Source organism: Oncorhynchus mykiss, chromosome 9 (genome assembly GCF_057628025.1).
Source record: "Oncorhynchus mykiss isolate SJ-2025 chromosome 9, ASM5762802v1, whole genome shotgun sequence".
In the NCBI taxonomy this organism is placed as follows: domain Eukaryota; kingdom Metazoa; phylum Chordata; class Actinopteri; order Salmoniformes; family Salmonidae; genus Oncorhynchus; species Oncorhynchus mykiss.
The window spans coordinates 23,728,314-23,753,343 of record NC_143030.1 but is presented as its reverse complement, the minus strand read 5'-3'; the positions used below and the strand labels follow the sequence as shown (position 1 = coordinate 23,753,343).

Genomic DNA, 25,030 nt, shown 5'->3' with positions numbered 1-25,030 from the left:
AGTCACTCCGGTTCACACTGACCGGGGCGTGTGCAGAAAGTAGCCCATCGCAACTTTTTCCAATTGATCTGTCGAGAGCGCCTGCTAAATTCAGGGCATCAAAGATGTTGAGAAAAGTTGCAAACTTTTGTAGTTCTCAATGGCTAAATCAGCAGTAGAAAGGGTTATCAACACATACTGAGAGCAGCTCACGTTATAGACAGAAGTATGCGACATGGCAGACCAATCCAAACTCATCTCCTGGCATGTCCAGCCTATCCAATATCTCAGCCAATCGTGGCTAGCAGGAAGGTTCCTCCTTTTCCTGGCAAAACCAACTAGGCTTGTAATTTAACAATTGTATTAGTATTTACAGATGGAATACAAGTTTGTTCTTAAGGCACATGAAAGGTCACATGTTCCAGAAGGCATTTCTACCAACAACAAAAAAACGTATTTTGATGATAAAAATGTTAAAAAGTTCCTGTGAAGTAGTGACATGCGACATACACCTAGCTTCCTGAAACGGGTCACATATGGCATGTTACTAATCAGCCCTGTGGGTACGGAAAGGACATTGGGTGTCAATTGAATATAGCAGCATGGGATGGAGAACAACCAAACCAGAAAAAAAATCTTACTGACTTGTTTTGTTTCTGCAAGTCTTTTGACTAACGTTTGTGTAGAGTAGAAAAATTGTGCCCTATAGTACACATTTGAACCTTTCTCTCTCTCTCTACCTCTCTCCCTTTGTCTCTTACAGCATGGAGGAGTGTGAGGCCCTATGCACGCGCATGGCCATCATGGTGAATGGACAGTTCAAGTGTCTGGGCAGCATCCAGCATCTTAAGAGCAGGTGAGGCCTTGACAGCGGCACTAACAGCTTGGCCACAGCCTTAATGCTCTTAATGGGAAAAATCCAATGCAATGTACATCGAGTGAACAACCTCAATTTGTCAGGGCATGGACTCTACAAGGTGTCGAAAGCCTTCCACAGGGATGCTGGCCCATGTTGATTCCAATGCTTACCAGAGTTGTGTCTAGTTACCATGCCCCGTTCAAAAGGTACTTAAATATTTTGTCTTGACCGTTCACCCTCTGAATGGCACACATCCATATCGCAATTATCTCAAGGCTTAAAAATCCTTGTCTCCTCTAATTCATCTACACTGATTGAAGTGGATTTTAAAAGTGACATCAATAAGGGAACGTAGCTTTCACCTGGATTCACCTGGTCATTATGTCATGGAAAGAGCAGGTTTTCTTAATGTTTTTCCACACCCAGTGTTTAACAACCTATACTGAAGCCCTGCGAAATGAGTGACATACAGAAACGCTATTGAGCTTTAGCCTTAGGTGCACTCACATGTACAGTACAAAGGCATGATGCTATCCAAGGTTTGTCTGTATTTTATGAAGGCCAGTACTAGGGGATTCCAGTATTAAGCAACAAGGCCCTAGGGGGTGGAAAATATACCATGGCTAAGAGCTGTTCTTAAGCATGACACAACACAGAGTGCCTGGACACAGCCCTTAGCCGTGGAATATTGGCCATATATCACAAACACCTGAGGTGCCTTATTGCTATAATTATAATATATATTTTTTATTTAACCTTTATTTAACTAGGCAAGTCAGTTAAGAACATTTTTTGTATTTACAATGATGGCCTACCCGGGCGACGCTGGGCCATTTGTGCGCCGCCCTATGGGACTCCCAATCACAGCCGGATGTGATACAGCCTGGAATCAAACAAAGGACTGTAGTGATGCCTCTTGCACTGATTTCTTGGTAGTTCTCAATAACATTATGGACATTTGGTCTAGTCTTAACGGAGCAACCCACCCTTTCCGTCTCATAGCTGTGACATGAGTGTGTCCTCATTTCGGAGTCTTTGGGAAATCTGAGATTGATATGTCCATTCTTTTTCCTCCAATGTATGCGTTCAGATGCCATGAACACTGTGATAAGCAACATTTTGAAATGTATTTTAAATTGAAGAAACTTTATTCAATGCAACATGGTGAAGTAAACAAATATTAGCCTACAATTCCATAGAGTGCATTAGCATTAGTCTTGATGTATTATGTTAATACCGCATGTTGTTTTTTTCCCCCTTTAATGATGTTGTAGTAAACAAGTATTGCTATTATAGTATTTTACAGTACAGGGTTAGAGTTAGGGTTCTATCTATGTAAATAACACACCTTGATTCTTCCCCTCATTCACATATTGAATTGAATGACTAAGCGTCGTCCGGGTTAGGGAACGGTTTGGCCGGGGTAGGCCGTCATTGTAAAATAAGAATTTGTTCTTAACTGACTTCCCTAGTTAAATGTTAAATCAACATGAATAAATAATGTTTATGAACATTTATCCTTCTCATCCATATTACTGTAAAGCAGGGTTGCCAAACTAAGTTTCCTGGGGTGGGGTCATGGGACCTTTTATGTTTTTACCCCTTTTTCTCCTCAAATTTGTGGTATCCAATTGGTAGTTACAGTCTTGTCCCATCACTGCAACACCCGTACGGACTCGGGAGAGGAGAAAGTCGAGAGCCATTTGTCCTCCAAAACACGACCCTGCCAAGCCGCACTGCTTCTTGACACACTGCTCGCTTAACCCGGATTCCAGCCGCACCAATGTGTCGGAGGAAACTTCACAATTGTTTAAACAAATCTATAACGGCACATTAGGTCATGATGCTTTTTCCTAGAAACAATCTGTAAAATGCCCGATGATATCTTCCTCTCTATGACATTCAGAAGCTGAGCTACACATTCTAAAGTCAGGACTTAGCTTGGGAAGTAATGTTTTGCAACGTGTGACTCTGTCGCTATCATTTATCTATTCACTTTCTTTAAAAAAGAATATGTATAATTAAATTAAGGTTTCATATACATTCTAATAATTATTTAAAAAATAGCAGATTAACATTTGGGGAAATCGTGTCGAGACTATTTTCCCTATTCATTATTATTACTTAAAAAGCCTATCTAAAATATGTCAATAGTCTTGGTAAGCTACGTAGACTTGCAGGAAATGAGTTTCAAAACAACAAAATGTTGGTACGTCGCTCAAATGAAGATTGTTGGTGGTGTATTTAATAAACAATAACACAAAAGGTTGGGGAACCCCTGCTCTAAACCACAAGATTTTTTTTTTTTGTGAAAATAAATCCTTCTTTGACTCTTCCATCTTTACCGTCCTGTAATGGCCTTTATACATGCCTCTTAACACATTTAGTCAGGCTCCATCTCCAATCTCCCCCTGACCTTAAACCCGGCACTTAAGTATGCTCTCTGATATTCACCTGACATTTTCACAAGGCCAACCCCCTTTTGGGCCATCTCACATATGGTGATGAGGGTGGCAGTGGTGGGGGTGGGGCCATCCATTATGTTGGGCTGGGGGGGTTGACATTATTACAGCAGTATCGTGTGATCTTCTAGGAGGACATTACAGACTAAAGGGACGAGGGGGGGGATCCATTTTACAAGTCAGAGAGTGGGGAGAGGACGAGTATGGGTGGAGGGGATGGAGGAATGTGAGCCTATGTTAGGTCTGATGCTGAAATGAGCAAAGGGTGTCAAGGATATTTCCCATCAAGAGGGTTGATGTCATATCATCTCTGTAGCCGTTAAATCAGAGAAAAGAGAGCGAGGGGGGACAGAAGAAAAGGGAGAGAGAGGGAAGGAGAGAGGAAGAAAGCAATGGCCTTACCTATCCCTCCAAGCTGTTGGTGTAATTGACAGATCCTCTGTGTCAATGACTTCCTGTCCTCGGGGACAACGAGGCCGCCCTAAATCATTTGAGAGACACTGTATAGTTACGGGATGTGGAAAGAGGGAAGAGGGAGGCGCTGAATGGGTTAACCCGTGCTCAAGTCTACTGTATAGTCTATGCTGTCAGCCACAGCCAATCAATCACTCATTTCTTTCACTTCATAGACCAAAGCCGGGGGGGAATAGATAAACGTTACATGTGCATTGACAGTTTTTTTGTTAGTAATTTTAGGTCACATGAGTGTTTTGGGGTGTGGCTGTTGAAATGCTATCGCTCAGTTCTTGCGACACAGTGAATAATTTCTAATTAAGCGTCGCTATCTCTTTCTCGGCTCATGTAATTCATGTTTCATGAGGTGTGGGCCCCGTTAATGACTCTCCGCTGTTTTCCTTTCCACTCTTCCCCCTGCTACGCGCACCCATGAAATGTGTCCCCAGTGTGTGTGTGTGCGGGGTGGGGTGGGGGGGGGGGGGTTATAGCAGAGACAGGGGGAGGGTGGTAGCAGAGCGTTTGATCGACCATCTTTAATGTCAAGCTGCGCAAACCACTCGGCAATGTAATCTATCCACATTTACCTGTGGAAGCATGGCATCGCTTTTCTTCTGCTTGTTTATGTGAATGGCTCGGCCATGCTGTGAGGGAGGGGTGTGTTTACGCAACAGCTCACGATTACCCAAGTTGTTGCAGATTAGGAGACGGGAAGATTTCCATCTGCGTGTGACTGGAGGGGGTCGAGGCAGGTGGCGAGCCGCTGTCACGCAGTGGTATTAAAGACCGACCTGCATGATGGGCGGGGCTATTTTTTCTTCCCCCCCCATCATGGGTGAGAAAGAGTGTGGAATCTCTCCACAGGGTGCCTCTCACATTTTGACTCCGCATTGTGTGTGTCATACATGCTAGTCCACCTTCTTCCTCTCCATCTTCTCGTCACCCCACCCGCACTCCTCCTCCTCCTCAAACTTCTCGTTACATTACCTTTATGTATTCATCCTCCTGCTGCCTCTCTCTCTTTTTTTTTATCTCTCTCTCGCTCTACTTCCCTCCGCCCTCTCGCTCAGTTGGTGATGGAGCATCAACCCACCCTTGTTTGTGCTGCCCCCTTCAGGCCACACCGATGACCTGTCTTCCCACCTTCTCATTGGAGCTGCCTGGCTGGCAGCCTCATTGTTTTAACAACTCACCCCTGTATATCAATCAGGTCCAAAAATGAGCAAAAATTGCACCATTCAAATCGGAGAGAGACCTCTTAACACAGTTAGGGGACAGATAATGTTTGAAGAGGACGCCCTCCATTATCTGGGTTGATGATTGTTTTGTCCCTCTCTACCCACCTGCCCCACGACCGGGTCGGCTCTGTAGCATTTCCAATCAATCATTCGTCGGAGGAGAGAATTTCTGAAAGCCAAAAAGAGAACCGGGGAGATAAATAAGTGGCTGTAAATATACTTTTTACAATGCAGGAGCGTCGGATCCAGTCGAGTCCCAGGTGTTTAGTAAAGTGAAATGAAGTGCACGGCCGTAAAAAACCTTCCATCGCGCCCATATAAGCTGGTCAGGGGAAAGGAGGGAAGGACGCGGGAAGCTGGTGTTCTTTTCCTGTGACTGACATCCTTCATATTTATTGTTTTGCATTTTATTAGGATCCCCAATTAGCCTGCTGCCGAAGCAGAAGCGGCTCTTCCTGGGTTCCAAACAGGAAATGAAAACGTAACATTCATATGTCTGGAGGATAAGGGTTTATGCGGGAGCTATATTTCGCTGCATCTCAACGTTTTTTCCTCCGTCCTTACTTTGAGACCCAGTGCCGTCACAAACGTGAGTTTCATGTGTTTAAGAAAACCTGAGTATACAAAACATTAAGAACAGCTGCTCTTTCCATGACAGACTGACCAGGTGAATCCAGGTGAAAGCTATGATCCCTTACTGAAGTCATTTGTTAAATGAAGGGGAGGAAACAGGTTAAAGAAGGACTTTTAGGCCTTGAGACAGTTGAGACATGGATTATGTATGGTGCCATTCAGAGGGTGAACGGGGTTTGGTAGTAGGTGCCAGGCGCACCGGTTTGTGTCAAGAACTGCAATGCTGCTGGAATTTCACAGTTTCCAGTGTGTATCAAGAATGGTCCACCACCCAAAGGGACATCCAACCAACTTGACACAACTGTGGGAAGCATTAGAGTCAACATGGGCCAGCATCCCTGTGGAATGTTTTCGACACCTTGTGTCGTCCATGCCCCGACAAATTGAGGCTGTTCTGATGGCAAAAGGGATGCAACTCAATATTAGGACTGTGTTCTTAAAGTTTGGTTTGCTCAGTGTATATTTCCACACTGAGTTTGGAATGATATTGTGAAAATGAGGATAATGCTCTTTTAGTGTAAGAGCTATTTGAAAAGACCGCCTGAAATTTCAGCCTGTTTTGGTGGGATAGAGTTTTGGCCTGCCGAGTTAATAGACCAATAGGAAAAAGTTCCAAACCTCTCTGCCAATAACAACACATTTTCCGTTTAGCTTTCCACTCAGACCACTCCCAGACAGTGCACAATTCTTGCTTGAGAAATGGCTCTTATCTAAGAAGCTATTTGTTTTTGTACCATTTTAATTGGAAACAATCCGTCAGGTACTTAATTGCTACCCAGCCAGAACTGATTAGATATTGAGATATAAACAGCTGCGTTGGACCTTTAAGGGGGAAGAGTGAAATGAAATATAAACGAAAGCTGCGAAGTGCATTTAATGCATTAAGGTAATGTTGCGCACAGCGCCAGAGAGTTTTATAAGGGCACCTAAAAGTTGTGATCAATCTAAGGAAGTTGCCTTTGAGATGTCTAGTAAATTTGTGGATTGACTATGTGGATTGACTGCGTTGCACCGTGGCTAAGGGATACATTATCTAACTGACTGTTAGTGTCTGAGATGGATAGGAAAACAGCAGCCCTTAGGGTTTACAATGCATCAGCTGTTATTAATACCCATTGCACACGGACAGATACAGTGTGTGAAATCCTCTATGGCCATCGAAAGCATGTGTGTGTGTGTGTGTGTGTGTATGCATGTGGTGTCTGTTTATGAGGCATATATCATGTGTGCGTGTACGCTTTGAAGTGTGTGTGTGTGTGTGTGTGTGTGTCTGTGTGTGTGTGTGTCTGTGTACGTGTGTGTGTACGTGTGTGTGTGTGTGTACGTGTCTGTGTCTGTGTTTGTGTCTGTGTGTCTGTGTCTGTGTCTGTGTCTGTGTGTGTACACGTGTCCGTGTGGATTCATGTCTGTCTCTCTGAGTGGAAGCGCGTGTGTGTCCATTTCAGACCTCATCTGAGCAGTACCATATGTATTTTCAACTCCAGCCTTGAAGAAAACATGCCTCTGCACCATATATATCCATCGCCCGTGGCTTCTCCCTGCTAGGGAGCTTCAGTGATGACCCTTACAGGCGACCTCTGTGTGTGACCCATCGAGGACTTCCTGCCTGATCAAAGCACGGCCACCCAAGCCTGGGGTGTGACCCCTTTCCCCACTCCCTTCAACCCCCCCCTGGACACCAATATGGGGGGTATTTGATGACCTTTTCCCTCTCTTCCTCAATCTTTTCAAGGGGGGAGAGATGGGAGAGGAGAGTGTAGAGGATAGATGAGAGATGGGATAGAGGAGAGCAAAGAGGAGAGATGGGAAAGGAGAGATATGAGAGGAGAGATGAGGGAGATGGGAGAGACTGGAGATCTAGAATTTGCCAAACCAAGTCCTTTGTCCTTTGAAGAATGTCTCTGGTGGTAAATTGGATACGTTGTAGTAACGTCGTTGCGTGGTAGACGTTACTACAATGTTACTGTCTGTTCCTTCCTAACCTGCGTTTGCAGCTGCGGTTGCTAACTCAACGGCTAGGAGATCACTTCTGTAGTGAATAAGAGTTCAAGGTTCATACCATTCGCAACCAAAGCTCATGCTGATGTTGGCTTCATTCTGTAGTTATTATCTGAACCATTCTGAGATAGGACCGTCGCCCTCATATCCTCGAAACAGCAAGTTCTATTGTCGTCAAGGCTTTATATAGGAAGGGAGAAGAGGGCGTGTTTGAAAAGTTTTCTAGCCCATTTTATAGCCCTTCACAGAGGCGGGCCACTGAGTGAGCAGCCCTAACTTATGAAAACCCGCATCTCACATTTTAGAAGCTAAAATCACATTTTATCCCATCACAAATAATTTAATATTCAAACATTTAAATTGAACAACAATTCCATGTGAATCCGATAACTCTGATGTGTAGACTTTCCACTGTAGAGTTTATGTCATCTTATCATTGATGAGAATGTCTCAGATGACAACCGCATTGACATTATATTCATTAAGTACCACTGCATATGTTCAATTGTTCGGATTGCCAGAATGTAGTTCATTTCCCCCCACCTACTGATGTTCCCAGAATCTCTATGTTAACCAAGTTTTTTTTTAATGTAACCTCAGTAGGTTAGAGAGAGGAAAAAGGGGGGAAGAGGTATTTATGACTGTCATAAACCCTATCCCCCAGGCCAACGTCATGACACATGGGAGAGGAGATATTGGAGAGGAGAGAGGGTAGGAGATATGGGAGAGTAGAGGAGAGATGGGAGAGGAAATAGAAGGGAGAGAGGAGAGATGGGGAGAATAGTTGGGAGAGGAGAGATGGGAGAGAAGAGATTATATAGAAGAGGAGAGATGGGAGAGGATAGATGAGAGATGGGATGGAGGAGAGCTGGGAGAAGAGAGACAGGAGAGGAGAGACGGGAGAGTAGCGGAGATATGGGAAAAGAGGAGAGGAGAGAGAGAGGAGAGATGGGAAAAATGGAGATATGGAGAGCAGATAAGGGAGATCGGAGAAGTAGGAAAACAAAGATGGGAGAGGAGAGAGGAGAGGAAGGATAAGAGAGGTGAGAGATGGGATAGAGGAGAGATGGTAGAGATGAGATGGTTAGAGGAGAGAGGAGAGATGGTTGAGAGGGGAGGAGAGGAGAGATGGGAGAAGAGGAGAGATGGTAAAAGAGGAGAGGGGGAGATGGGAGAGGAAATAGACAAGAGGAGATGGGGAGAGGACAGATGACACAGAAGAGAGAGAAGAGGAGAGATGGGAGAGGATAGATGAGAGAGGAGATGAGAGATTGGCTAGAGGAGAAGAGAGTAGAGAAAAGAGATGGCAGTGGAGGAGAGGAGAGAGCAGAGATGAGAGGATGGATGAGAGAGGAGATGGGATAGAAGAGAGCAGAGAGGATGGAGGAGAGGAGAGATGGGAAAGGAGAGAGGGGAGACGAGACTAGAGGATAGATGGAAGAGAAGAAAGGAGAGATTGGAGAGATCTCTCCCTCCCTTGCTCCACACTGCAGATAAGCGCAGCACACCAGCAGCTCTCGTTCCCTTTCTGAAGCTGGAGGTTATGTGTTTTAAATGACACGGGAGGGAGAAGATGAGAGAGGAGAGATGGGAGAGGCAAGATGAGAGAAGCGAGCCGGGAGAGGATGGATTGGAGAGGAGAGATCATGGAGGAGAGTGACTAACAAAATCAATGAGTCCCCGGTCAGTAATTCAACCATGATTGCTACAAGTTTAGATAGCTGGCCGTTGGACTAATTTACCAATGTAAATAAATCTTAGCTGACGAGCTAATTAAGTGACTGTCAGTAACCAGGTTTCCATCCAACTTTTTTATTTGTGTAAAGTACATGTTGGATAAAAAAATGTCACGACTGTCCTGACAGAAAAAACAAACATTTTTCTGTATACTTTCCAAATGTAGACAAAAAAAGACACGCTAGACAAGGTGGGATCTTTTTATGTCGGTAAAATGAAAGATACAAGTAATGTTATTGGAAACGCTTTTATGTGCAAATATTGATATAACAACCATCATATCAAAGTAAACTTGGAGTCATGCGATGTTCTGTGGTCCCCCCACTATGACTCGTCTGGAAAGCAAGCAGTTTATTAGGGCCAAAAGTATGTGGAGACTCCTTCAAATGAATGGATTTGGCTATTTCAGCCACATCCATTGCTGACAGGTGTATAAAATCGAGCACACAGCCATGCCATCTCCATAGACAAACATTGGCTTTAGAATGGCCTCACTGAAGAGCTCAGTGACTTTCAACGTGGCACTGTCATAGGATGCCACGTTTCCAATAAGTCAGTTTGTCAAATTTCTGCCCTGCTAGAGCTGCCCCCGTCAACTGTAAGTGCTGTTATTATGAAGTGGAAACGTCTAGGAGCAACAACGGCTCAGCCGCGAAGTGGTAGGCCATATAAGCTCACAGAACAGGACTGTCGAGTGCTGAAGCACACAGCGCGTAAAAATCGTCTGTCCTCGGTTGCAACACTAACTACAGAGCTCCAAACTGCCTCTGTAAACAACGTCAGCACAATGGGAGCTTCATGAAATGGGTTTCCGTAGCCGCACACAAGCCAAAGATCACCATGTGCAATGCCAAGCTTTGGCTGCAGTGGTGTAAAGCTCGCTGCCATTGGACTCTGGAGCAGTGAAAACACATTCTCTGGAGTGATGAATCAAGCTTCACCATCTGGCAGTCGGACGAATCTATATGTGCGCTCTCGGCAACAGAGCGCAGCTACTATCTAAATACCCGAATGGGTACACTCACTATATAACGCAACATTGTTTGTGAGAAAACCATGAATAGAGTTGAAAATGTTATAGAAACCCATTGTACTTCTTTTTTTATTCAGTGCATGGGAATTTAACCGCAAAAGGTATTTTAACGTGCACTATGTCATCACTCCCAGCCTTTTTTCTGCAACAAGTCAATTTGATGGAAACACATCTCTAGTGGAAAAATGTGCATGTTGTTTTTATGCCGATTTTGAAAGAATGCCAAGAGTGTGCAAAGCTGTCATCAAGGCAAAAGGTGGCAACTTTGAAGAATCTCAAATATAAAATATATTTTGATTTATTTAACACCTTTTTGGTTACTACATATATGTGTTATTTCATAGTTTTGATGTCTTCTTTATTATCCTACAATGTAGAAAATAGTAGGAATAAAGAAAAACCCTTGAATGAGTAGGTGTGTCCACACGTTTGAATGGTACTGTAGGAACAAGTGGTCAATCTGGGATTGGGCAAACGATTGATGAGGGAAGACGATAACATTTTACATTGTGGTCGAGATGATTTTCTATTCAAATCAAATTGTGTTCGTCACATGCTTCTCAAACAACAGGTGTAGACTAACAGGGAAATGCTGACTTACGGGCCTTTCCCAACAATGTAGAGAGAAAGAAAATAGAGAGATAATAGAAGAGCGATAGCAGAAGTAGTAAATCCACAACGAGTGATGATCACTTATATTATTGTGAGACGACCGAAGGGCAGAAATTGGAAAATGAATAATACATACCGCCACTCTCCTGTTGGAGTGTAGCAGAGAAAATAGAGCACAGAGAGAGAGCGAGAGCACATTGATCAGCCTATTCTTTCTGCTGCTGGGGAGCGCTGTTTGATTACACATGTACGCCTGAAACCTCTTCTAGCGACGCCCCCGAGCATTATTGGATAAAAAAAAATATCTTGTCTTCGCTGAGCTCAGCACCTCTGAAAGCTCAGCTGCGCCTCGCCACTCTGAGCGCCGGCCGATTTCCTGTCTGGCTCGATCCCATCGCTAAATGGAGGGGCGTTTGTCAGACTCATGATGATTGGATGATGAATCAGACTGGATAAGAAGGGTGGGATTTCAGACGACTTCTACTCAGACTGGCTTCTCTGTTGACTTGGCTCTTTGTTCATTCAAACTTTGTACTGAAGGCCTATTTCAAAATGCTATGAGAAGAAGTCCACAGGACTGTGTGATCACAGAGAATTGGACAGATAAGTCACGGATGATAAAGAATAGTAGATATTCTCTCTCATTTGTGATTTCCTATTTAAATGTTGATGTTCCATTCTAGCAATCAGAGGAATGAAGATTATGCGTTTTAATCTAGGATTTCAAATAAAGTATTCAATCAGCACAGAGATATGGCTTGTTATTAGGTATAATGATGTATTCCCATTGAAAGGCTCTGGGAGTTGTATTTGGCCTTGGATTCTACATTGTATGCTAGTATGGACATTGAAACAATGCCTTAGTACGGCTGAGGCTAACACACCACTTCTCTCATTACTTTTAAGAGGTTGCTGCCTCTCCTTGCATGTAGCGCTTAACAGCCTCCAAAGACATTTTCCACGACTAAATATAACATTAGGGGATTCATTAAGCAGAAAACAATGGTAATAAGAGTACTAACAACAAAATAACACTAGTCTCACTAGACTTAGCATAAAAGCCAAGGAATGTTAAAAGCTGGTTGCCCAATCCAGCTTTGAGGGAGCATTTAATGTCAAAGTTAGAATCATATTTTGGTGGTTTTTATTTGATGTGCCGGTGCATTGATTGGGATTTGTTTGAATTATTAATGTCAGAATACACAGTGTAACTAAATAGACAGTGAATGAATGCACAGCGCTTTATACAAATAGATGTGATGAGTGAATCTCATCATATGCTGATGTGCCTTAAGTAATTCATTGAGGTGTTTGGAACAATGCTTTTGTTTGCACATTCTTAAGAGACCTGGAAATAATTTGATAAGTCAGATTTATCTGATTTTGGATTCACAATAACAAGTCATTACTAGGCCTCATTGCCTCAAAAGAATTAGGTAGGAGTATGGCAATCAGTTTTTCTGAATTTCTTTTCTGAATGTATAAATAAATAATGGGATTGAGACATTGTAATTTGCAGAGGTATACAGTGCCTTCGGAAAGTATTCAGACCACTTGACATGTTCCACATTTTGTTACGTTACAGCCTTATTCTAAAATTGATTAAATTGTATTTTTTCCTCATCAATCTACACACATTTTTTAAACTAAAATATAAAATTGACATAAGTATTCAGACCCTTTACTCAGTACTTTGTTGAAGCACCTTTGGCAGCGATTACAGCGTTGAGCCTTCTTGGGTATGACGCTACAAGCTTGGCACACCTATATTTGGGGAATCTCTCCCATTCTTCTCTGTAGGTCCTCTCAAGCTCTGTCAGGTTGAGATGTTTGATCGTGTTCAAGTCCAAGCTCTGGCTGGGCCACTCAAGGAGATTCAGACTTGTCCTGAAGCCACTCCTGCGTTGTCTTGGCTGTGTGCTTAGTGTCGTTGTCCTGTTGGAAGGTGAACCTTTGCCCCAGTCTGAGGTCCTGAGCACTCTGGAACAGGTTTTCATCAAGGATCTCTCTGTACTTTGCTCTGTTCATCTGTTCATCTTCATCTTCATTGACTCGATCCTGACTAGTATCCCAGTCCCTGCCACTGAAAAACATCCCCACAGCATGATGCTGCCACCACTATGCTTCACCTTAGGGATGGTGCCAGGTTTCCTCCAGACGTGACACTTGGCATTCAGGCAATCTTGGTTTCATCAGACCAGAGAATGTTGTTGCTCATGGTCTGAAAGTCTTTAGGTGCCTTTTAGTAAACTGCAATTGGGCTGTCATGTGCCTTTCACTGAGGAGTGGCTTCCATCTGGCCGCTCTACCATAAAGGCCTGATTGGTGGAGTGCTGCAGAGATGGTTGTCCTTCTGGAATGTTCTCCCATCTCCACAGAGGAACTCTGGAGCTCTGTCAGAGTGACCATCGTATTGTTGGTCATCGCCCTGACCAAGGCCCGTCTCCCTCGATTGCTCAGTTTGGCAGGGTGGCCAGCTCTAGGAAGATTCTCGGCTGTGTTCTTGTGGACCTTCAATGCTGCAGAAATGTGTTGGTACTCTTCCCCAGATCTGTGCCTTGACACAATCCTGTCTCGGAGCTCTATGCACAATTCCTTCGACCTCGAGCTTGGTTTTTGCTCTGGCAAGAACTGTCAACTGTGGGACCTTATATAGACAGGTGTGTGCTTTTCCAAATCATGTCCAATTAATTGAATGTACCACAGGTGGACTCCAATCAAGTTGTAGAAACATCTCAAGGATGATCAATAGAAACAGGATGCACCTGAGCTCAATTTCAAGTCTCATAGAAAATAATAATACTCATGTAAATAAGGTATTTCTGTGTTATAGATTTGTCAAAATTGTAAATAAAACTGTTTTTTCTTTGTCTTCATGGGACATTGTGTGCATATTGCTGTAATTTAAAAAAGTATTTAATCCATTTTAGAATAAGGCTGTAACACAGCTGCGCCACTCGACAGATGTGGTTGCTGAGACATTAGCCACTTAAACACTATGGTTGTGTCCCAAATGGCGGCCTATTCACCATAGGGTGCCATTTGGGACACAATCTACATTAAACAACCCCAGGTATTTTAAAGATCGGATCATCTGTGCAGACCTGTGTTGAAACTGTGTGTCTGGAATGCAGCCAACGTGTCACACAGTGATCCACTGCTTACATATACAGTAGGTACACCCAAAGCACCATGGGTAATTCTACATGCCAACTCATGGATTTGTCCAAACTCAGGATGTTGCGACAGCACCTAGCATTAGCACCTTCTGAAGCAGCGCTAGCAGCAGAGGGAGGGGGAAGAGAGGGATGGGAGAAAAGCAGTAGGAGGAGTGAACATTCCTTCAGACGGAAAAAAACTCACCAGTTTCTCGGGTGTGCGGAGTTGGCCGACTCCCGGTGTTCGTGACGCACCTGTTCCCCGAAACGCTGCACCGGATGCACAGGGAGCTTTCAACGAGCCGGGGAAATGAAGATCAATTATACTCCCTCGCTCCCCATCTCCTTCGTTCCATCCCTCTATCCCTCCTTCTCCTCCTCCTTCATCACATTATGTTAGCGCAAGGGTACCACCAAATTCAGCACAGTGAGGAAATAGAAGCATATTATTTAAGTGCTGCTGTTAAATTCAGGAGTGTGCACTTTAGCTTGGGTGGTGCATAGACATAAGGCAAGGTGAACTTGGAATCAAGGGAATTCGCTGGAGCACACAAAATTGTTCCAAAGGGGCATTTTATGGTGTGTAATTTACCAAACTGCACTAACCTTGGATAACCTCACTTTTTTTGTGTGTGCGTAGTTGTGTGTCAACGGTCAAGTAGCGGCTGCTTATATTTGTCCTGTTTCACACATGTACAAGTGTGTGGTGTGAAATGGGAATATTTTTTGTTGCATATCCCACCCTTGGAAAGTCAGGTCACGGCCAGGGATCAGCCATTATTGACGGCAACCCTGGAGCAAATAGGGTTAAGTACCTTGCTCAAGGGCAGACCGACAGATTTCACCTAGTCGGCTTGGGAATTCAAACTAGCAACCTTTCAGCAGCCAAAGCTCTAACTACTAGGCTACCTGCTGCCCACATTAGGCAAGGTGAATATGGAATCAGGTGATATGCTGGAGCAAACAAATGATTCCAAAAAGGCACTAACCTTGGATAACCAAGTTTTTGTGTGCATGTTTGTGTGTGTATGTATGTGTGTGCATTTTTGTCAGTCCATATGCTTTAATTGATGTGTATGTGTTTATCCATGTGTCTGTTTTTTCTAGGTTCGGAGAAGGCTACACTGTGATCGTGAGGGTGGGCGGCTCGCCCCCCGCCCTGGGCCCCGTGGAGGAGTTTGTCCACGAGTCCTTCCCCGGTAGCATACTGAAGGAGAAGCACCACAACACGCTGCAGTACCAGCTCCCCCACAGCGAGGGCGCTCTGGCCAGCATCTTTAGCCATTTCACCACTCATCAGCAGAGGCTGGGTGTGGAGGACTACTCTGTCTCCCAGACCACTCTGGATCAGGTAACCAGATTAAACCCTTCATTCAATTGCTGTGCTGGTTGAGGACCATAGAGTTAAAATAGCATTTCTATGGTATTTTACTGTATTCTGTTGTGGGGACACACAGTGTGTGGAGGATTTTGTTCCATCAATGTACTAACAAGCCTAATTCAACAAATCAAGGATTTTTTTTGTGTATGGCGGTATGGGTGACTCTGATCCTGGAGGGCAGGAGAGTGTACAGGTTTATTTTCTTGGCAGGTGTGTTAAGGCTGGAGTAAATGTCTGCAGACACTGAGGCCCTCCAGGGGTGAGATGCCCATCTCTTTTAGGCAAACATTATCTATAGAACACATTTCCTTTAAGACTTGTACACTGAATGCCATTAGACTTGATGTCAAATGTCGCTGCCTCACCCCACGTTTCTGATGTGATGTATGAAGCTTGAGATCTGTTGCAATCAAGCCTCAGTGAGAAAGCGAGTGAAAGAAAGAGAGCGAGTGAGTGAAAGAAAGAAAGAGTGAAGGAGTGAGAGAGTGAAGGAGTGAAGGAGTGAGTGAGTGAGTGAAAGTGAGTGAGTGAAAGTGTGAGTGAAAGAAAGGGTGTGAGAAAAAGAATGAGTGTGAGAGAGTGAGTGAAAGAAAGAAAGAGTGAGTGAAAGAGAGTGAAGGAAAGAGAGTGAGAGAGACTGAGTGAGTGAAAGAGGGAGTGAAAGAAAGAAAGAGTGAGTGAAAGAAAAAGAGTGAGAGAAAAATAATGAGTGAGTGAAAGAAAGTGAGAGAAAAATAATGAGTGTGAGAGAGTGAGTGAAAGAAAGAAAGAGTGAAGGAAAGAGAGTGAGAGTGAGTGAGTGAAAGAAAGAGTGAGAGAGAGAGAAATAAAGAGTGAGTGAAAGAAAGTGAGTGAATGAAAGAGAGTTAAGGAGAGTGAGTTAGAGAGAGTGAGTGAGAAAGAAAGAGACAGCAAGTGAAAGAAAGAAAGAGTGAGTGAAAGAAAGAGTGAGTGAAATAAAGAAAGAAAGAGTGAGTGAAAGAAAGAGTGAGTGAGTGAGTGAAAGGAAGTGGGTGAAAGAAAGTGAAAGAAAGAAAGGGTGAGTGAAAGAGAGTGGAGGAAAGAAAGAGTGAGTGAGAGAGAGAAAGTGAGAGAAATAAAGAGTGAGTGAAAGAAAGAGTAAAGGAAAGAGTGTGTGTGTGAGAGAGTGAAGGAATGAGAGAGTGAAAGAAAGAGTGAGTGAAGGAATGAAAGAGTGAAGGAATGAAAGAGTGAGTGAGTGAAAGAGTGAGTGAGTGAAAGAGTGAGTGAGTGAAAGAAAGAGTGAGTGAAAGAAAGAGTGAGTGAAAGAAAGAGTGAAGGAAAGAAAGAGTGTGTGAGTGAGAGAGTGAGTGAAAGAGTGAGTGAGAGAAAGAGTGAGTGAGAGAAAGAGTGAGTGAGAGAAAGAAAGAGTGAGTGAAAGAAAGAGTAAAGGAAAGAGTGAGAGAGTGAAGGAATGAGAGAGTGAAAGAAAGAGTGAGTGAAGGAATGAAAGAGTAGTGAGTGAGTGAGTGAGTGAGTGAGTGAGTGAGTGAGTGAGTGAAAGAAAGAGTACAGTGCCTTGCGAAAGTATTCGGCCCCCTTGAACTTTGCGACCTTTTGCCACATTTCAGGCTTCAAACATAAAGATATAAAACTGTATTTTTTTGTGAAGAATCAACAACAAGTGGGACACAATCATGAAGTGGAACGACATTTATTGGATATTTCAAACTTTTTTAACAAATCAAAAACTGAAAAATTGGGCGTGCAAAATTATTCAGCCCCTTTACTTTCAGTGCAGCAAACTCTCTCCAGAAGTTCAGTGAGGATCTCTGAATGATCCAATGTTGACCTAAATGACTAATGATGATAAATACAATCCACCTGTGTGTAATCAAGTCTCCGTATAAATGCACCTGCACTGTGATAGTCTCAGAGGTCCGAGACACACCAAACATGTGGAAGAAGGTGCTCTGGTCAGATGAAACCAAAATTGAACTTTTTGGCAACAATGCAAAACGTTATGTTTGGCGTAAAAGCAACACAGCTCATCACCCTGAACACACCATCCCCACTGTCAAACATGGTGGTGGCAGCATCATGGTTTGGGCCTGCTTTTCTTCAGCAGGGACAGGGAAGAGTCTGCAAAAGACCTGAGACTGGGACGGAGATTTGTCTTCCAACAAGACAATGATCCAAAACATAAAGCAAAATCTACAATGGAATGGTTCAAAAATAAACATATCCAGGTGTTAGAATGGCCAAGTCAAAGTCCAGACCTGAATCCAATCGAGAATCTGTGGAAAGAACTGAAAACTGCTGTTCACAAATGCTCTCCATCCAACCTCACTGAGCTCGAGCTGTTTTGCAAGGAGGAATGGGAAAGAATTTCAGTCTCTCGATGTGCAAAACTGATAGAGACATACCCCAAGCGACTTACAGCTGTAATCGCAGCAAAAGGTGTTGCTACAAAGTATTAACTTAAGGGGGCTGAATAATTTTGCACGCCCAATGTTTCAGTTTTTGATTTGTTAAAAGTTTGAAATATCCAATAAATGTCGTTCCACTTCATGATTGTGTCCCACTTGTTGTTGATTCTTCACAAAAAAGTACAGTTTTATATCTTTATGTTTGAAGCCTGAAATGTGGCAAAAGGTCGCAAAGTTCAAGGGGGCCGAATACTTTCGCAAGGCACTGTAAGTGAAAGAAAGAGTAAGTGAAAGAAAGAGTGAGTGAGTGAAAGAAAGAGTGAAGGAAAGAAAGAGTGTGTGAGTGAGAGAGTGAAAGAAAGAGTGAGTGAGTGAGTGAAAGAAAGAGTGGGTGAGTGAGTAAGTGAGTGAAAGAAAGAGTGGGTGAAAGAAAGTGAAAGAGTGAGTGAGAGAAAGAGTGAGTGAAATAAAGAGTGAGTGAGAGTAAAGGTGAGAGAAAGAAAGAGTGAGTGAAAGAAAGAGTGAAGGAAAGAAAGTGTGTGAGTGAGAGAGAGAGTGAAAGAATGAGAGAGTGAAAGAATGAGAGAGTGAAAGAGATGAGTGAGTGAAGGAAAGAAAGAGAGTGAGTGAGAGAGTGAGTAAGTGTGTGAGTGAGTGAAAGAATGAGAGAGTGAAAGAAAGAGTGAGTGAAGGAAAGAAAGAGCGTGAGTGAGTAAGAGAGTGAGTGAGTGAAAGAAAGAGTGAGCGAGTGAAAGAAAGAGAGCGAGTGAAAGAAAGAGGTGAGTGAGTGAGTGAAGGAGTGAAAGGAAGAGGTGAGTGAGTGAGTGAAAGAGAGTGAAGGAGTGAAAGAGAGTGAAGGAGTGAAAGAGAGAGTGAAGGAGAGGGTGAAAGAGAGTGAAGGAGAGTGTGAAAGAGAGTGAAGGAGTGGGTGAAAGAGAGTGAAGGAGTGAGTGAGTGAGTGAGTGAGTGAGTGAGTGAGTGAGTGAGTGAGTGAGTGAGTGAGTGAAAGAAAGAGTGAGTGAAAGAGTGAGTGAGTGAAAGAGTGAGTGAAAAAAAGAATGAAAGAGTGAGAGAAAGAATGAAAGAGTGAGAGAAAGAATAAGAGTGAGAGAAATAATAAGAGTGAGAGAAAATAAGAGTGAGAGAAAGAATAAAAGAGTGAGAGAAAGAATAAAAGAGTGAGCGAAAGAAGAAAAGAGTGAGTGAAAGAACGAGAGTGAGTGAAAAAAAGGAAGGAAAGAGAGTGGGTGAGTGATTGAGAGAAAGATAGTGAGTGAGTAAGAGTGAGTGAAAGAAAGAGTGAGTGAAAGAAAGAGTGAGAGAGAGAGAGAGTGAGTGAAAGAAAAAGTGAGTGAGTGAAAGAGAGAGTGAGTGAAAGAAAGAGTTAGTGAAAGAAAGGAAGGAAAGAGAGTGAGTGAGTGATTGAGAGAAAGATAGTGAGTGAAAGAAAGAGTGAGAGAGTGAGTGAAAGAAAGAGTGAGTGAGAGAGAGAGTGAGTGAAAGAAAAAGTGAGTGAGTGAGTGAAAGAAAGAGTGAGTGAAAGAAAGAGAGTGAGTGAAAGAAAGAGAGTTAGTGAAAGAAAGAGAGTGAAAGAATGGGAGTGAGTGTAAGAGAGAGAGTGAAAGAAAAAGAGTCAGAGAAAGAAAGAAAGAGTGAGTGAGGTAAAGAAAACAAGATAAAGGGAAAAAAAGAGAGGGAAAGAGAGAGAACCAACAATGCATCCATTCTGTAATAGACCATACTGTATTTACCAGATCACAGAGAGTAAATAAATCACATGCGGGGTAGAAGGTCACTGCACTAAAACACAAAGGGGATAAAAACCAACACCTATGGGGGACTGAGACCAGACAGTCACCTTTCAGCTGGTGATTTATTGATGACAGTCCTGACCTATTGTTCTGTAAGACCTGGCTCGCACTACAATTAATATTGATCCGGCCCCAAGGCTGTGGCGTTAATGCCTATATTGAAAGACATTGGCCGTGTCCGAAAACTGCCTTGCCTACTCCTTAATAAAACAACATACTGTGTACTAATCATTCTATATACTATTTAGATTGTACTGTTGTGTAGTAAGCAACAAATATCAAGATACCAGGCTCACCAATACTATGAGTATGTGTCATCTAATATGCAATGGCGTTGTTTCCTGACATTTGTCCATTTTGGTATCAAGTATGTATCAGCTGATTATCAAGTAAGTAGCCGGAATGAGTCATAGGAGCAGGATCCTAGCTCCTTACAAAGCAGGGTATCCAGATACGGCATTGTCCAAAAGCCACTGAACTTATGAAGTACATGATTCACTGCACCGCTAGACTGTACTTTGTTGTGAATATTGTTCTCTGAAACGTGAGTTTTTTTCACAAATTGAAAACACAATATTTAACTTGAGCAGGAGGGTGCTATTCCTCAACTGTATGTGTTAGACGTTATCTTCACCTTCATGGAAAACAAAGGGTTACCTTTTGTCTGACAATGGGGACAAGCACTGATGCAGTGATAACATGACCATCTTCTATGTTCCCGGATTGACACCTAAAATGAAGTGACACGTCCATTTTTACTGTACCTTACATCCCTGGGGAAAAAATAAGTGATTTTCCACCACACACCACAGAGATCATTTCAAAGACAACGGAACAAGCTAGCACATAGCTGGGCACGGACTGGGACGGCCTGTATTTAAAAAGTTCACTGAGGCGTGCGTGTGGCGCGCAGGGACTCCACCTCCAGAGCGGCAAAGGTTAATTGAGCGCCTCTGCATCCTTCTTCTCCTTGCCACGCGTCGGCAGCCATGTAATAAACACCCAAATGCCCCCTCGCCATAATTAACACCCACACCCATCTTTTTATGAACAAAATGTCAGTGACGACCAACGGAGCGTGTGGTCTAAGTTATAATAAACGACTGGTTAGAAGGTGAGGTGATTAGAGAAACATGTTTGTAGCGAGTATAGTGGGGATGTGATGTTACTGTGTGTGCCGTATGAAATGCTAGTATTTGAAAATGTCACATGCACAGTTCCACAAATATAAAGTCTGAGCAGATGCAGGATATTAAATATCTGCACCACATGATAAAACTATGCAGGATATGTATGCTCCCATGTGGGTTATTGGTGACAACATGTTGACCACTTTCGTAGGTCTACGTCAGGTCTGTCTATTGTTTAGAATGCGTTCATAAACGCAACATTGTTTCCAGCCTTGACAAATATACAGTAGACAACTTAAGAAGTGTAGCACTATGTGGTCTGGATATTGTATTGTCTGTCAAACTCTGATATTGAAGGTCAAAGGCATCAATGTCTTAAGCCTCTTAGCATACTGTATCCAACCAATGACATCTGGGGTCAAGGGTGAAATTATCCTCCTGATAGGCGGAGTTGAAGTAGGCATTGTTGTTTTTCAACGTCCTAATTTTCTCCCTGACAAGATGTCACAACCGTCAAGTTATTGAATGGGAAACTGAAAAAGAAAACGTTTTGTCAGACATTTTTTGTAAGGAAGCCTTTTGCTAAACTTTCTGTCAGTTTCAAAAGCCCGAAGAGCCGAGCACTACAGTTCTTCACTGCGCAAGTCCTCCCCAATTTAACAGGACGTTTCTTGAAACAGGATCTAACACTCAAGGTCCTCCTCCATCAAAGGTATCACATACTTACCGTCCCGTCTGACTTTTCTCTGGAGTATCGACCGAAGATTTTCTAGTTCCAATTAAGATGTCAGACATTATCTGACACTAGAACGGATCGGGGAAATTGGTGGAACCCTCCCCTTTCTTTTCAAATGAAACATGCCAGGCTGATAACAGCCAGTTATATCACAACTATTGCATCAAATGCGTTGTACTGGGCTTTCACTTTGACGCTGAAGCTAGAAGAGTGAATTTGATTCCACCAGGGATTCAGAAGATGCCTGTGGAGGAGAGGAGGAAGAGCTGAGGAGGGGTAGTGGAAGGGAGTTTTTTACATTTTTTATCATTTTGTCTTCGCTGCCGAAAGGAAATGGAAGAGAACTTGTTCTATGCCTCGAAGGGGACCATATACATATTGTGTGGCATTATTTTATTGGCTGTAACTGTTGAGGAATATATACTTCATAGGCAGTGCCTAATGGACTTGGTGGAGATAAAAAATACAAATAAAATCACTTCCCCTGTAAACGGTTGTTTCACTGCAGAAACAGTCCCCGTGTAAGTGGCTCAGATAGCATGGTATAATATTAGTCAGGTTGATCCGTTGTTATACAATCTGGCCATTCCACATTTCCTATTACAGTACATATAGTCACGTCATATCTTCTTAATATATATGGTGGTCTTAACAGTTCCTTTTGTTTTGTCATGTCCTTCTTTGTTAATACTTTACCTGATGAAGACAAGCTTTTACTGTTGTTTCCCCACCCCATACAGCATGTTACTGTTGTTTCATGTTACTGTTGTTTCCCCACCCCATAAAGCACGTTACTGTTGTTTCCCCACCCCATAAAGCATGTTACTGTTGTTTCATGTTACTGTTGTTTCCCCACCCCATAAAGCATGTTACTGTTGTTTCCCCACCCCATAAAGCACGTTACTGTTGTTTCCCCACCCCATAAAGCACGTTACTGTTGTTTCCCCACCCCATAAAGCATGTTACTGTTGTTTCCCCACCCCATAAAGCATGTTACTGTTGTTTCCCCACCCCATAAAGCATGTTACTGTTGTTTCCCCACCCCATAAAGCACGTTACTGTTGTTTCCCCACCCCATAAAGCATGTTACTGTTGTTTCCCCACCCCATAAAGCACGTTACTGTTGTTTCCCCACCGCATAAAGCACGTTAGTGATGTTTCCCCACCCCATAAAGCACGTTACTGTTGTTTCCCCACCCCATAAAGCATGTTACTGTTGTTTCCCCACCCCATAAAGCACGTTACTGTTGTTTCCCCACCGCATAAAGCACGTTAGTGATGTTTCCCCACCCCATAAAGCACGTTACTGTTGTTTCCCCACCCCATAAAGCATGTTACTGTTGTTTCCCCACCCCATAAAGCACGTTACTGTTGTTTCCCCACCCCATAAAGCATGTTACTTTTGTTTCCCCACCCCATAAAGCATGTTACTGTTGTTTCCCCACCCCATAAAGCACGTTACTGTTGTTTCCCCACCCCATAAAGCATGTTACTGTTGTTTCCCCACCCCATAAAGCATGTTACTGTTGTTTCCCCACCCCATAAAGCACGTTACTGTTGTTTCCCCACCCCATAAAGCATGTTACTGTTGTTTCCCCACCCCATGAAGCAGACTAATGATGATGTCCGACTCCTTTTCACCGTGAATGAATAAATTATTGGGGGGGGGGGGGGGTAGGTAATAATTAACAGGATACGTTCTGTCTTGTTTCACAGTGAAGTGTAAGATATTTAAGGATGCATGATAGAAACATGTTTTGGTTAAATGTCATTAGAAGAAGCAGATGGAATATGCTGATTGACTTTCGGTTTAAATGTTGAAATAATTCTGAAGACAAAACAATCTTTAAACACATGTAAAGCCCATTCATATGAACAGATGTGTGTGTGTGTGTTTTACATGCAAGGACGTTCTATCTACAGCTACTCTTACCCCCATGTCTTCATCCTCAGGTCTTTGTCAACTTTGCGAGGTACCAACAGGAGGAGGACAATCAGGCCCTGCAAGCTTATGACAACAAAGTGGACGTGTCCGACGAAATGCCAATGGAAACTCGGATCTCAACCGACTCAACTGTACCAGAGAGAGTCTGAGTCACTTCAGATTCCATCACTCAATCACAAGCACTGTTTATCTCCGGTCAAAGCATGTAGATAGCTTTATGTTTTACTTGTGCCATCTGCCATAATGACATTTTGCTATGTTATTATTCAAATGTTAAACGTGAACAACACATATAATGGAATTCAACACCTAGCATAAAAATGTGATTGGTCTACCTGCATCAGAGGAGTGTGAGGTCATCAATGTTTAGATTAGATACTGTTATTTTCGGGAATTGCTTGATTATGAAACACAGATTTCCGTCAGACCCTGTCCTGTTTGCCAAATGATATGGCTAGGAAACACCTCTTCCTCAAAGGTCAACACATTGATTCTATTATGTTGCCCCTCGACATTCTCTTACGATTGTTGTTGCAATTGTTTCACTACTGATAAAATAGTGAATGCTTCCCAAATGGTACCCTATTCCTTTTACAGTGCACTACGTAGGTACAGATCCCTATGGATCTTCCAGGAGCAGATATTTACATGTTATCCTCTCCTTCATTCCAAAATTAGTATGGCGGCCCTACTTTGTGAAGAATAAATATGTTTCCATTTTTGTTTATTTTTGACAACCCAGGTAGATATGCGTATAATATAACTATATTTGGAGAAAATGCCGGTAGTTTTTAACAATGGTGAAACCACCAAACACTGCCAGTAAAATAATGGTTTATTTTTGACAATACACACATAGACACGCATATATTACAGCTATATTGAGAGAGTGTGAGTAGTCCTTTTTTAACAATGATGAAACCACACCAAGCACTTTGTCAATTTGCCTACATTACCTTGCAAGTGGAATTAGCACTTTCTAATGCAAATAAATTCTCTGTATGTTCAAAGTAAACTAGGGTTTACTCTGAGAGCCCAATGTCATTTGTATGCCGTTCAATGTCTCCTGTATTACTATCTTGTTCATTGCAAAGAATAAGGAATCCCATTTGTACTGAATATTGCTTTATTCCAGGACAGATGATTAAACATTTGCACAAATTGGCAAGCGACTAGAAGTTGAATTTGTAGATCCCCAGCTTTATTTCCTCCGGGATTCATTGGGCCTTGTTTGGGAGTCCCTTTTAGCCACTTGAGAGATGTGTGGCAGCCACTTTTAACTTCTGACTCAGCTGCTTGAATAAGTGTTATTTTATTCTTTGTTTAACTCTCTTTTTTAAATCTATCTCTGTTGTGTAACTCACAAGTGCAGCATTTCAGCTTTGACAAAGAACTGTGCAAATGTTTCGTTGATGAGTTACTTGTTTACAGCCAAGTGGAAAGTAGTTTACTATAATAAACAGATGTAACAGTAC

The 25,030-nt window shown here is 42.8% G+C and overlaps 1 protein-coding gene across 3 annotated transcripts in view; it reads left to right on the top strand.

The window, feature by feature from the left end:
* The window catches only part of LOC110531729 (phospholipid-transporting ATPase ABCA1), a 246,423-nt gene extending 221,700 nt beyond the window's left edge, over positions 1–24,723 (top strand). For all 3 annotated transcript variants that reach the window (XM_021615071.3, XM_090183773.1, XM_021615072.3), the window contains exons 48-50: positions 743–835; positions 15,270–15,513; positions 23,564–24,723. In XM_021615071.3, the coding sequence (XP_021470746.3) occupies positions 743–835; positions 15,270–15,513; positions 23,564–23,704 (478 nt within the window). In that variant the 3' untranslated portion in view covers positions 23,705–24,723. The remainder of the gene's footprint in view (positions 1–742; positions 836–15,269; positions 15,514–23,563) is intronic.
* The last annotated feature ends 307 nt before the right edge of the window (positions 24,724–25,030 follow it).